The following is a 12,859-nucleotide window of genomic DNA, read 5'->3' as shown; positions in this document are numbered from 1 at the left end:
ATCCTTGACACACATACAGCATCTGCACAATCTGTTTGTGTACAGGGATGAACACCCTCAGAAAGAAATGGCTGTATGGAAAAAAGAAGTAGGGGGCTACCCAGAATGTTCAACAAAACAATAATCTTCTTTAACTTAGGGATGTACAGCCCAGTGGCATTAAAGTGCTTAAAAGCCCTTGACTTTGTGCTCAAAATTCAGGAGTATTGCACAAAAAAATGCATACCAATTTAGAGTTAGACAACAAAAATCGTCTGGGGGGAGACACTCCTAATCTACCAGTAAGGGATCAGAATGATGAAAAACAGCCTCCTTCCTTCCTTCCTGCCAGAGAAAAACGTTGCTGTAGTCTCAGTTCTCTCCTCAGGACCTCTGTGTCATGGCATAGCGCACCTCCTCCTTTCCATATACACAGCTACCGCCAAATAAGTGTGTACAAATGAAAGTAAACATGGAAAGAACAGGAGAAAAAGAAAGGATAAAAAAAAAAAGATACCAACCAAGCAGTAAGAGAACTTAGGGAAGAGAAGAGAAACACTAAATCACACAGTCAGGATTTACAAGAAGAAAAAAAGAAAGAAAAAGACCTAGGATCCTTTTCAACCCCATTTCCACTTTAACCTCCACACATTAAGTCCTCTAAACTAAGCCTGACTCCTGGGCCTATCACGAATGAGACATACAGTGGTTTCACCAATGATCTGCTATCGATTTTGTTCTTCACACCATAAAGTGACTGCTTAAAAGAATGCTTCAGTTTGAAAACAGACACAGAAGAACACATAAACTACTGGCTCATAAGGTGAATCTTCTTGAAGTGACCTCTGATGAATGACACACAGCTTTGTTCCACGACCAAGCAGTTATGGGCTTATCATAGTGCCCATATATTCCAGCTAAGCCCATCACAAAGAACGAAGCATCTTCCGTACGGTTACAGTGAAAAAATCAATAGCATGCAAAACCTCCCCTCTGAAAGTGGCAGAAAAAACCACTGTCATTGTGAAGAGAGGTTGTTTCCAGTTCCACACCAGTGGGACTACAACTGACCTAGCTCTGCAAGCTGTCCAAGCACACCAACAAAGCAAAAGGACAGCAGGATGGGCTAAGAGCCAAGCCAGAGCCTCACCAAAACACTGAACTATTCAGACACCAGCCAGCACAGAGCCCTGGAGCTGGACTCTGCAGTAGAGTGCAAAAACATAGCCTTTCCTACCACGAAAAAAAATTCCTCTCCCTTTCTCCTAATAGTAGGAATAGCAGGGTTTTGAAAAACATTGCAGCCCAGACCTCATTTCTGCCCTCCCCTTGTGTTGCTATTGTGACAGCATGCCACAATATATCCTCAGTTGTTTAGTACTTAGTTAACGTACAAGGGAGGAGGCAGAAGCAGTGTGCAGCCATGGTGAGGGAAGGTAGGACTTGTCAACATAATGCTGTGGTGTGTTTCCAACACCATTTGTTCTGTAAAATATATATGGAATGAAAACTTCATCCTTTGCCCTGCACATATACTAACACCAAGATTCAAGACTGTATATTCGAGAAAAGTATATTTTTTAGATCTCCAGAACTGGAGAGTGAGGCATACACAAGTAAGAGTCTCTTCAGTATTTACAGGTTTACTTCTTTAGAGCAGGTAGTTTTAATCATCATGGTAAAGCTGTTGCTCACAAAATTAAGTTCAGGCTAGAAAAACCTTATCACAGCTTCAGCACACTGCCACAAATACTTGCGATCATAGTTAGGTTGTGTCACTGACATCACATCACCAGCTCTGGCATCATCCTTTTTAAAGACCTGCTCTATGAATAATGGTGTCACAGTGGCTTACTCCTCATTTCCTCCTGCCCACACCTGAATGTTTCAGCTTCTTACGGTGGGAAATTTTCAGAGTGCTGGGGTTATTCAGGTGTTTGGGAGGGGGGGCTTTTTTTAATGTAATTACCTGCTGCTAAATCAGAAAGGGAAAGCAATGGTATGTGGATCATGGGAATGAAGTCCCTCATGCAGTGACGACGTGTGCTTTTCCATGCAAGGAGAAGCTGCTTGAAATGTGTGCTCACTCTTCAGCAATATTGATATTATGACGTAATTAGTCTGTAATTGCTTGCAGCATCTTCCTATATCAACATCATGCAAACAAAATACCAACCAACTCAATGTTGGTTTTGTTTTGCTTTTTAAGCAAGTAAGAACCAGCTTAAATAAGTTATTAAAACGTCTTCTCTTTCATAATTTCTTTCCACCTCTTTTATTCTATCTGAAATCAATCCCACTTTACTAATTAAGAAAGAAAACTTTATGAACAGTTTCCTGAAGTCATAACCAGCAAAATTTAGGTAAGACAGTATGAGTCTTAAAGTTCTAGGTATCTACCTGGTTTGAAGTTAACAGTTAATTGGAAGAACTGTGCATTGAAATACAATACTGCTAAAAAAGCTTATACAGTAAACTTCATTAAGTGTTTCTTCACTTTCCCTCAACTGTATAACAAATTTAAAAAGTAATTCCACCAGTCATTTGTCTTATTGCTGTTCTCAGCACATTTCCGTGCTGAAAGGAGACATGCTCCATGAAAGCTCGAGATAAAAGTTTTACTTTCTAAAAACAAGATTACAGCAAGATTGATCAGATTGACTTAACACTGTTAAACTGAAAACAAGTCGCAGAACTACAACAGTTGTAATTTACTTTTTGTTCAATCCAAGGCAGTTATTAGCCTGAAAAACCATGCTAGTACTGGCTTTTGATGTCTTTTTGGTTGAAGTACTCTCCAAAGTAAATACCTACTCCCTCAGAACAGGCTCCATACAGTAGGTTTAATGTAGTTCTTTTAAACACACATGGACTGGCTTCACTATTAGCTGATAGGAGGGAGGAGAAAAGTTTAAGTCAAACCAGAGGGGCAGTAATTCCTACTGTTTCTGGCAAGTGAAGCCATAAAGAAAAACTTCTCACAATACTGAGGGGTTTTCTTCTGTTTTAAATGAATCTGCAGAGTCTGGTTTTGTGGGATTTTAATTTAAAAAAAAAAACAACCAAACTTAATTTCTAAGATCAAATCAAAGTTATTTCAAATGTATAGCTTAAGTACTTTCTTCAGTGCAAGTCCCTCTCCCTCGAAGATAATGCAGAGACAGGGAAAAATACAGTTTGGCTTTTTCATTAGTACAAGCAGGACAAACAAGCAGAAGAAATGGCATAAGTGATGAAAGAGGCAAAGCCTCTCACTATAGCAAGTACAACAGTAGGGTTTCCCTATAGTTGTGATAGACATGTTACTTTTTTACCCTGAGAGATATCGTAATTTCAGACGACAGGAGTAAGTTTTTGCATCACAGTAGCAATTTGCTAAGTATGAAAACTCCTGGCACAGGAGGACCGGATATGACTGAAGATACCAAATGATATTTGTCTTCATAATGGTACAATTATCATTAGTGTCAAGGTCTTTAACTTCCCAGATACAACTGAAGAACAAATTTTAATAGTAGTATAGGAAGTGGTGTACCTCCTTGTCAGATTTATCCACGTAAAAGTCTAAAGTAGTTTCTGAAGGAACAGTAGCAAAGATTCAACAGCGGATCTCTGGGAAAAGAAATCCTGCTCATCTGCCATAGTCACGTGTTGCCACAGTAAGTTCAAAGGGCCCTGCTTTTTCTACAAATATCCATTTTTCCCCTGAACAAGCTACAATTTCTAAAGGCAGACTTTGGCACATTAAAAAGGATAATTAGCAAAAATTAGTTGGGCTCAGTTTTACACGAAAGTAGAAGAAATTGGGGAGTTCACCTTTTAAGTAAGGAGTGGAGATGGCAGAGAGTCATTAAAGGCGCTCTACTGAATACTTCCCATATGACAATACCAAAAAGCATCCCTAATGTATTCTTCATTTTCCAAGTCAATTGTAACACAGTGAAGAAACTGCCTACAGGGAAGGTGACAACAGGTATGTTAAGAGGAATTACAAGGTTGGGAAGAGGCTACCAGTAGGGTAATCTCAAGCTTGTGTTATGCAGTGCATATGCCAGCATCATTAATGAATAACTAGTAGGTGTACTGCTGACAGAGCTGGCAATTCTTTGATACAGTGGAAGATCAAGGTCAGCCAGTTCTCCCTGCAAAACAACTCTTAAAGTTGCTTCTCTTGAAGCAAGAGAATAGATGGAGATTTGTGCAGTAACGAGTTCAGAGTCATGCACTTGGAGGTTAAACAACTCTGATGAGCTGGGAGTCTGTCAGTTCAAAATGTGAGGGGAAAATAATACCTGCTTCCTATGGTTGTTGTACATCAATATAATAGCGTGACCATTGGACAAGTCTTTCTAAAGGCATTAACACTTTTAGCCACCCAACAAGAATTTCTTCTGAAACAGCATTCAATCAGAATTTGCAAACATGTTTGGTTTTAATTGATCTGTGTTAAATGCAGACAGAGAAGGACAGCTAAGGTACATTCCTCATTATCTCAAAAACTAGAAAAGTTGGGTTTTGCACAGTTCAGCAGAACATAAGGGTTGTAAATCAGCTAATTGCATAGGCAGTAGATAGCAGGAGAGCAATACTGATCCAACAACAACCAAGAATTAAGGAGCTACAAATACAGTTGGCAATAAAGACATTCATCATGAGGGAGGTACATAGGCCTCTGAAACAGCCTTTCAGTCAGAATACAAGACGTAGAAACAGAAGTAGCTCCACTGATAAGACTAAGTATTTTAAATAATTATAGTACACTTGTCCAATAGTCTAACTCATACAGTACAATGGATTAGATTTCCTCACAAGCTGAAATGATTTCTGATTATGTTGGGTTTTTTTTCCATAAATATCCTCTATAACACAGGCCTATTTCTTTCCAAATTTCTAATCTTGATTAGGTTTCTTCACTGTTACTGGGCATGAAGTTGATCTCTCCACAGAACTAAAAGCTGATCATTACCACTCTGGTGAAGAGAGATCATCACATCGTACGCCACCCTCGAGTTGTTCTCCACACTCTCCTCAGGAAGGACATCACTTGACATTTATCCATGCTGTATTTCACCGGCCTTGTTATTGCCATCTGTTGTATTTACTGCTTCAAGTACCCTACTTTGCTGCCTCCCTGCACACACTCTCCTCCAGGGCATTTATGACTATACTGAACAGGGCAGACTCCTGGAGAGCTCTACTTGGTACCTTCATCCCTTGTGAAAGCCAGGGAGCACTTACTCCTACTGTCCACTTCTCACATTTCAATTAATTATTTACATATTTAAGGATTCTTCATCTAATCCCATGACTATTTAGTTTCTTAAGATTTTGGTGAAGTAATCATTTGAATGTACAGATCTAAATAATGAGATTTAAAAAAAAATGCTGCCTTTAGCCTGAGTACTCCATCCTCCCGGTGTATTAAAGGGATTAGGAAGAGAATAGATGTGACTGACACCAGGAAACAGTGGATATGTTTCAGGCAAAATAGCTTTAAACAACTGTGCTTAAGCAGTGGGTAGCCATAGTCTTTCTCCAGAGTTCAGAAACAAAAGAAATTTAGAAGATTTTGCTGTCTTTTCTCCCAGCACTTCAAGAAAAGCCACCACCACTTTCGTGCTATTATCTAATGCCAACTTCATTAGTGTAGCTTTAAACCAGAAGTGACACCTAGACTTCTTATTAAAAAAGAAAGCATAAGTAGTATTTTGAGGTTTAAGTCCCTTACACCAGAAATTAAGATAGAAAGCACAAGTTAACATTTCCCCTGAACGCGCTGCAGAGATTTCATTACTAACTGCATCAGCAAAAACATTCATAGCATGCATTAGTACAACACTAGAAATCCTGCCTGGAAAAACATGCATTTGTGAAAGCTTAGTTAAAACTTCTGAGCTGAGTATTACTCTGTATAACTGCTCACATTCTGTGGGGGTTGGTTATGTTATCATACAGTTCTTTGCAGATTCAGTTAAGACTTTGGCTTCTCCTCAGTACCAGAACAATGCTACTTTCAATTTCTTAAAAGGAGCTTTAGAGTTCAGGAGGGCACTTAGCAAGAAATATGCTTATACCATCACTCCACAGTTCACCAAGATCAACTGCTGCATTTTGTCATTCAGCTTTCTCCAGAAAAGATGGGTAAAAACCATCTCTCTGCATGAGCATTTTACTGCTCAAGGCAGAACAGAAAGAGGTACAATGGGGTAAGCCAGAGGAAGGTAAACAGAAGAGGCAACACAAAAAGGAACTTTCCCTCTCTCCCACTTACTTTCCCTGTTGCTCATCTCTGGTTTCTGGTGCAGTCCCTTCCCTTTTTCGCCACCCCCTTGAGTCTCTGGTCTAAGTCCTAGATGTCAACAGCAAGTTATTAGTAACTAGGTATGAGACTTGAAACAAGGAAAAAATCTATGCCACAGACTGGTTTTTTTGCTTAAATGACAAGACTTTAAATATTTAAAGTTGCACCTCCCTCTCCCTACATTTCTCCCTGTTCCATTTTATCCTTTTGTATACTCTAGTAATACCTTAAAAAACAACCCCAAACCACTGTGACTGTTTGGCTTTCTCATAGTTATGACTAAGCTTCACTCAGCATATTAAAAGCCCTTGTCTGGAGTTCCTTTCCCTGTCAGGCTGCCAACTGTTTTACTCAGTTTCACACACTGAGTGCTTTCTTCATCACTGTATTAACAAGTGTACCTGAAGGATTGAGAAAAGTACAATATCAAGTCCACAGACTTAACAAGCAAGTCACTGAAATTTATTTAAAGTGAACTGCATCTGCTAAGAGCGATTTGTACAAGTACCAAACTGGAAGTGGTGCTCCTCCGATCTTTCCTCACCTGATTTCAAACCAAGCCCACCAAACACCCTCACCACAGACGGGGCAGAAGTGAGGCCAAAGCTGTATGCAGCAACTGCCATTTCTCACAGCCTCTGTCCCCCACAGCACTGATCTCACCCAGGAATTACTTATCAATTCAACCAAAGTGCATCACCCTGCACATTAACCCTTCACATAGTGTAAACATGGGTTGTTATTAATGTTGGCTTGTCCATGTTTCGGCTGGGATAGAGTTAGCTGGTACAGTGCTATGTTTTGGATTTAGTGTGAGAATAATGTTGATAACACACTGACGTTTTAGTTGTTGTTAAGGAGCACTTAAGGATTCTTCAGTTTCCCATGCTCTGCCAGCAAGCAGGTGTGCAAGAAGCTGGGAGGGAGTGTGGCCAGGACAGCTGACCCAAAGTAGCCAAAGAGATATTCCATGCCATAGAACATCATGCTCAGTACATAAACTGCGGGAGTTGGCCAGGAGGGGTGGATCGCTGCTCGGGCATCGGTCAGCAGGTAGTGAGCAATTGCATTGAGCATCACTTCTCTTTTCTTGGGCGTTATTTCTTTTTTTATTTTTGTTATATTCCTTTTCATTACAATTATTATTATATTTTTATTAGTAGTAGTATTATATTTTCTTTTACTTTAGTTATTAAACTGTTCTTATCTCAATCCACAAGTTTTACTTTTTTCCCCTGATACTGCTCCCCATCCCACTGGGAGATGGGAGCGGCTGCATGGTGCTTAGTTGCTGGCTGGGGTTAAATGATGACATGGCTTTAAACAGAGTTTGAACAAACACAAATTAGCAGTTTATTCCTCAGAATAAGCTTGGGTTCAGAGATGATACTGATGTACAAGATGAACAGTTAGTATCAAGTAGAACTCATGCCAGATTATGAAGTTCAACAGCATTGCCCCAAAAGGTTTCCAGTGTCATGAATATATCAAAAAAACATGAAGATAAAACATTACTCTCTTTTTCAAAAAGTTTACCAGGTAAGAGGCAAAGTCTTGTTCAGAGCATAATAAAATTATTAAAACGTAATCTGAAACCTGAAAGTTAAAGGATGCAAAAGTCCACTCTAGTGTCAAACAGCAGTTTTAATTTCAATTAGTTGCAAAACTATCGACAGTGGGACATAAAGTTTTGACACGGGGGGGGGGGGATCAAGTGCACATCTACCAATCTAACCATCTTCAATAGGCTTCATTACAGTCCCCTGCTTTATCAGTCTCTACCACAGCAGTAGCTACATTTGTCCCTCAAGAAATATACGAATTAGCTCAGTAAGTGCTTATGTTGTTAATCAAATAGGTGCTTTCAAGAAAAGTTTCCCTGCAAAATGTATCTCTTTCACAAACAGAGCAGAAAAGATTAGTTCCTTTTGCCAGAAAAGAAATCAGTAGATTGCCTCCAAGGTATGATTGTGTTAATCTGCAGGAAGGAAAAGTTACAGTCAGAACATTGATACACATGGTAGAAAGAGACATTTCTGAAAACCATTAAGCCTAATGCCTAACAGGTTAAAGCTGGCACAGGAGCAAAGCTATGTAGAGCCCTTTTGCGAAGGCATCATGATACTGAAGACATTAGCCTTTGCCAAACCAAACTAAGAATGTTTTGGCTTTGTTTTTTGAAGTAGAAGACAACGTGACCTGACCACCTAAATATCTTTTGGATGTGTTCAAGGTGGAGAAATTACGTCCTACAGGCCCATAACATTCCTTTCTCTCAAGGAAGTCCCAAATAGCAGAGCTCATCCCAGAGAAGTGACTTACTCAAAACTCTTTACTACTGAACACCTCCCCTGTCAGGAACATCAGCATTTGCATTACTTGTTTTAGTAGCAGCAGTTGTGGCGAACTATTTTGTTTCCCAGAAACTCAGTGCGGCACTTTGGCTGAGTTAGAAGAACTGAACTCTTGTCCTCTCATGAACCACGCCATCATATAGAAACTCACCAGTGGGTTGCATCCCTTCAGCTCCTGAACAGAGCAGCCAGGCAAAGATTTGGCAGGGAACTACAGAAACCCTGCTCAGAACCTAGCACAGGGAGCAGATGAAACTCAGCAACTCTTGAGTTGCTCTGTTCTTCTGCTCCTTTGGTGAGAAGTATGCTTCAGAGAGGCCTCCTTTGCTCTGTGCTTCTTCCCCCAGTCGCACCTACCCTTAGATCTAAGAGAACCTGTGTGTCACTGCAGACAGCAGTTGTAAGAAGCAAGAGGACTGGAGGAAGAAAAAATTGATTTGGAGGTGAAGTCACCAGAAAAGACCAACCGAACAGGACACATGCAAATAGGCACATTTGTACCTCGCTGCAAGAGAAAGACACTGACATTAATTTGTCATTTATACTTGGAAGAGCTGATCTCATGCAGACAGCTAAAGACCAAAAATGCCAGACCAAGCACATCTTCTTAGAGATTCATTTCAAAATATTCCTAGAGTTGCAATCTATAGACACTATCCCCTCACTAGTCATGGCCTTTAGACTGTTCAGAATTACTTTCTAAACATCTCTAAAAAGACGTGGGAAGGTAGAAGTATCGAAAAGATCTTCTGGGGTTCTTGAAGCATCAGTCATCATGGATGTGTGCTGCTCCAGACACTGGCCTACACATCTAAAGAGATTCATTTTTCCAGAGCACTACCAAGGCTTGTTAGACCCTAAGTCTCCAGAAATTCTAATACAAAAATTGTGCTTCCCATCTAGACAGAGAAAACAATTTGGAAAATTGAGAAGTATCATACTATGAAGTGGCACTTGGAAAAGAATAAACATGAGTTTCTTTCCCAGACTTTTTATTTCCTGATAAAAGGTGGCAACAGCAACAGAAAGTTCAGAGCTATAAATTGAATTGTGAATTCTAAAAGCATTCTTTTAATTTATTTTTTTTTTAAAGATCTCTGAGAGTTTCTAACATACGTCTTGTAAATCTTCATAAAATGTTCTGAAGACAAATCAATGTTCAGGCAGCCTAGTTTCTTTTATGCACAAAGAGATTTCTTAACAATGAAATATCTATACCTTACTCATTACTGCAGGTTTTGTTGTTTTGGTTTTTTTCTTTGAAAGTTGTTTTATATTCCACTATGGGCCTACCTCAACAACTGAACCAGACAAGACCTTTTATTATTATACAGCAAGATGTTCAGGCCATTTCCTACTGCACTCAAGACAAGCAAGCTGATAGTGCAGCAAGCAGCATATGCATAATAGTATTTAGAGCATTTCTGCTTAGATTTCATGAGGCTTTAGGGACTAAGGACTAAATAACTGTATCAGCAATACCTGTACACTGTTGAATGCTAAGGGGAAGGGCTATAGCCACTCTACTACTCAATTAACCATTCTTTTTTTTTTTTTTCATGTTGCAGATATGATTCCTTTTGCTTCCCTTAGCTTCCTACCACAAGTTCTTCCTTCTGTGTTGTGATGTTACAAAGCTGAGGTGTAAGTCCTACTTAGGAATAAGTATCCTGTTCAAGGTAGTCTTTAATTAGGGAAGAAAAGTTTGCACAAAAGTGCAATTTATCAAGTCTTATTTGCATAGTATCAGACCAAATTTTTACCATCAATTCATTCATTGAGAAGCCTGTTCCTTTCAGGAAAGTCTCATGTCATGATAACATTTTTTACTAGATATGGGATAATCAGTATTACTGCCCAATAAGCTTTCGCAAGCCAGCTGTGTCCCTGCTGAGGATATTGACTCTGGAACATACTACTTCCACAAACTTAAGCTGCCTTGGAAAAAGTCTCAAGCTTCCATTGCGTCAGTCCAAAACAAAAACCAGTCTGAATGTCAGATTCTCCAGACTGATCAACTTTCCCCATCTATTTTGAATAAAGGCAAGCTTGAAGCTAGAAAGCATTCAACTGGAACGCACCTTCAACTCAGTAAGTTGTAATAACCCAGATTTCATACTCCCTAGCTCTGCACCTCACCCTAGCTCTAAGTTTTCAGTAGTCATAAATGATTTTTCACCTCTTGCGTGATGCTAAAGAACTCTCTAAATCTAAAATTGAGACTAAGAAAGCCAGTTAGGTTAACATGTTAACTACACAGAGCAGTGATAGACACACTACAGTGATTACTTTCTCACTAGATTCCAGAAAACCTGTGTTGCTTTAAGGTTTGTAAGATGTTCAGACTGAAGAAAACTGATCTGGATAGCCTGTATTGTTGTTACAGAACTACAAGTGCTTTAGAATATTATTTTTTTTTTAAGCCTCAGCATGGAGGCCAGAAGTGGTTGTTCCAATTATACACTCCAATCCCCTGCACAAAGACAGGCAATAAAAATTCAGTGTGTGAATCCTACAAAAGTATCATAGAAGAAAAGTATCAGAATAAACTGGAATCACTGACAAGTCTAATTCCAAGTTATAATTTTAGATACCTTGGCAGTTAAAGTTACAATAGCTGTCCATACCATTCCTTAGATATTTATACTTTTAAGTAAATTAGCTTTAAGTCAGATGTTTCTCCACTGCTTTAGAGCCAGAAAAAAAAATGCACTCTCAAGTGACTTTATTACAGGAGCAGCTTCTTCAAATCTAAAAATGAAAGATAAGAAAATCAAGCAATTCAACAGATGATCTAACTGCAACTGAAATGCCTCTTTAGAAATCCAAAATTGCACAGAGCTGCAATTGCTAGTTCATCTGTGCACATATCAATTAAGGTACACATGAACCCTATTGGAAAAGAAATTTTCCTGAAGTTGTGCTGAAGATGTATGTCAGTACGTGTAAAAATGACAAACGTCCAACTATTTTCCTCAAAAGTGAAACTATACTAATGACAACAGCTGTGTTTTCTACCTTCTATTTACTGCATAGGACTAACGCAAGCTTTAATAAATAAGCATTTAAGGAAAAACTAGAGAAATGTTCTGCAGATTTCTGCTTACTTGTTTTAAATGACTGCTTCCATCCTTAAACCAATTTAATATATACTTCTTACTGGTTAATTTAGTATACACATTTATCAGAAGACCAAAGATTATGACCACCTCTAATATGGTTTGGTCAACCACTGCAGCCAGAAACAAGAAGATGTCGTTTCAGGTTCAAGACTATTCTGAATAGTTAAATTTTGGTTCTCTAAACCAGCTCAAACCTTACTAAAAACTCGGATACAATCAGGCTTAAAATACTGTTAGAAAAACCTACTGAAGAGTTAAATTGTTCTTTGTAAAAATCATGTGGTCTTGAAAACAGTGAGCCTCTTTTCTACAAGCAACTAGATTTTCAGCCTCTGTATCCCATTTTGAATGATATACAGAGTCATCAGATTTTTTTAAACCTAAGAAAACCCATTGAGTTCAAATTAGACTTATTTCTGTATAAAGTATATGGAAGCAACAGTCACAGTTACAGGTTTGTGCACTCCACTACAGTGGAAGTTTTAACATCACAAGTGTTTAAGTTATCAGACTAACACATTCTGAACAAGAGATATATCTATTCCACAGCATTCTGGAAGCCTGTAGTATTTTTCTCCCCCATGATAAAAGCCTAGACTAACACAGTTTAAATCCTCATCTCCATTTTTTTCTGCTCCTAGAACAAATGAGATTAGCGATACTAGCAGTTAGAGATTAGTTCCAGATTTTCTGTGCAAACAGAAAGTAGCAACGGCACCTTTCACATGCATATATGACTATACATATATGGGATTTTGCCTTTATAGACTGTCTTAAACTTACAGTCACAGTGCTGAACTCTTGGAAGGCATACATTTTACTCCCATCACCAAAGCTCCCTATATATTAGCTACTTACAGAGAAAATGGGCAGGGTGAACCCCACTGTGTAGAGGACAGTGGATGTGATGGTACTGTCATGGAACGGATACTTGATGCTGTCATCATTACAGAAAAAGCCTCTCTGATACGGTTTTATTTTGGCCAAGTTTAGAACACCAAGGGGTAAGCCAGCTGTTGGGGAAGGAAAACAAAAAAAACAAAAACAAGAAATACATGTGGTTAAACCAAAAAAAAAAAAAAATCATTTTTAAACATGCATGG

At 38.9% G+C, this 12,859-nt stretch overlaps 1 protein-coding gene across 3 annotated transcripts in view; it reads right to left on the bottom strand.

Annotated features, from left to right (window-relative positions):
- Positions 1-12,859, bottom strand: part of PLPP1 (phospholipid phosphatase 1) — a 68,987-nt gene that overhangs the window by 38,074 nt on the left and 18,054 nt on the right. For 2 of the 3 annotated variants that reach the window (XM_050912782.1, XM_050912780.1), the window contains exon 2: positions 12,615-12,769. The exons of the other annotated variant lie outside the window; for it this stretch is intronic. In XM_050912782.1, coding sequence (XP_050768739.1) covers positions 12,615-12,769 — 155 coding nt within the window. The remainder of the gene's footprint in view (positions 1-12,614; positions 12,770-12,859) is intronic. 3 annotated transcript variants of the gene reach the window in all.

Source organism: Gymnogyps californianus, chromosome Z (assembly GCF_018139145.2).
Source record: "Gymnogyps californianus isolate 813 chromosome Z, ASM1813914v2, whole genome shotgun sequence".
NCBI lineage: Eukaryota > Metazoa > Chordata > Aves > Accipitriformes > Cathartidae > Gymnogyps > Gymnogyps californianus.
Note: the sequence above shows the minus strand (reverse complement) of the source record. Positions and strands in the feature narration are given on the sequence as shown.